Here is a 1,240-nt window from a genome sequence, read left to right as displayed (position 1 = left end):
TAATAACAGTAGTAATAATAAATAGTTCTGGTCTCAGTCTGTAACGTTCTGGACGTACCTGAGAGGTAAAAAGAGGTTGTGTCTTTCAGAGAGGAAGTGCGTCTCGGCCCCCCTCAGCCCTGTGCTTCCTACAGATGTGGCTCCATGAGTAATGGTGCCGTGGGCCGCCGGCCCACCCTCATCGAACCCGAGCGTCTGAAGGACTTTGGCGAGGAGGACCTTCTGAACGGAGACGTGAGGTTCTACCAAACCAAAGTGGTGGAACCTCCTGAGATCAGGCTGATGGATCCGCCCAAAACCAGACGGGTCAGCGAGTTCCGGGTCGTCCCCAGACCTCCGGCTCAGTACCTGCGCTTCGAGGACATCAGCGCCGCGGCCTTCAGGATCCAGGCGGGGATACAGAAGACGCCGTGCACGGTACGCTGAGGTTAGAGCATGAGGCGTGTGACCTCTGACCTTCTCCAGGAGCAAACAGAGAAAAACTACGAGATGATTGAAAGATTTCTGTGAATTCACCTGCTTCAGTCTGAAACATGTTCTGTCTGCAGTTCTCCAGACTGTCCAAACAGTACGGCATGGACATGTACCTGAAGAAGGAGCACCTGCACTACACTGGTTCTGTGAAGGAGAGAGGAGTTCTGTACCTGCTCACCTCCCTCACACAGGTAGGTTCTGTTAGAGTGGGCGTGTCCTTCTGTCAGAGGTGTGTTTGATGGACACAGTTTCACCTGCAGGAGCAGCAGAGGAAAGGTGTCATCGTGGCGTCAGACAGCAGCTTCTCCATGGCCGTGGCTCACCACGGTGTGGAGCTGAAGATCCCCGTGTTCGTCATCATGCCCTCCTGCTGCTCCTCGCCACGCCTCCGCACCTACAGAGACTACGGCGCCATGGTCATCTCCTACGGCAGCGCTGGCCCGGACTCCCAGAACCACGCCCGACGTCTGGCCCAGGACAACGGCTACCTTTACCTGGAGGAGTGCGTCTGTTTTTATTTACCCAAAAACAAACTTCAGCTGTTTTTATAACTGAACAAACAGACTTCGGCTGTTTTTATAACTGAACAAACACACTTCAGCTGTTTTTATAACTGAACAAACAAACTTCAGCTGTTTTTATAACTGAACAAACACACTTCAGCTGTTTTTATAACTGAACAAACACACTTCAGCTGTTTTTATAACTGAACAAACACACTTCAGCTGTTTTTATAACTGAACAAACACACTTCAGCTGTTTTTAT

The 1,240-nt window shown here is 50.9% G+C and overlaps 1 protein-coding gene across 1 annotated transcript in view; it reads left to right on the top strand.

Annotated features, from left to right (window-relative positions):
* The window catches only part of LOC106534733 (threo-3-hydroxyaspartate ammonia-lyase), a gene marked incomplete in the record, with an annotated part of 9,894 nt that overhangs the window by 2,856 nt on the left and 5,798 nt on the right, over positions 1-1,240 (top strand). Inside the window, 3 exon segments of the mRNA XM_014031465.1 lie at positions 90-417; positions 549-665; positions 735-976. Coding sequence (XP_013886919.1) covers positions 90-417; positions 549-665; positions 735-976 — 687 coding nt within the window.

The sequence above is a fragment of the Austrofundulus limnaeus genome, unplaced genomic scaffold (genome assembly GCF_001266775.1).
Source record: "Austrofundulus limnaeus strain Quisiro unplaced genomic scaffold, Austrofundulus_limnaeus-1.0 Scaffold1256, whole genome shotgun sequence".
Taxonomy (NCBI): Eukaryota; Metazoa; Chordata; class Actinopteri; order Cyprinodontiformes; family Rivulidae; genus Austrofundulus; species Austrofundulus limnaeus.
The sequence above is the reverse complement of the archived record's forward strand: the minus strand, read 5'-3'. Positions and strand labels throughout refer to the sequence as shown.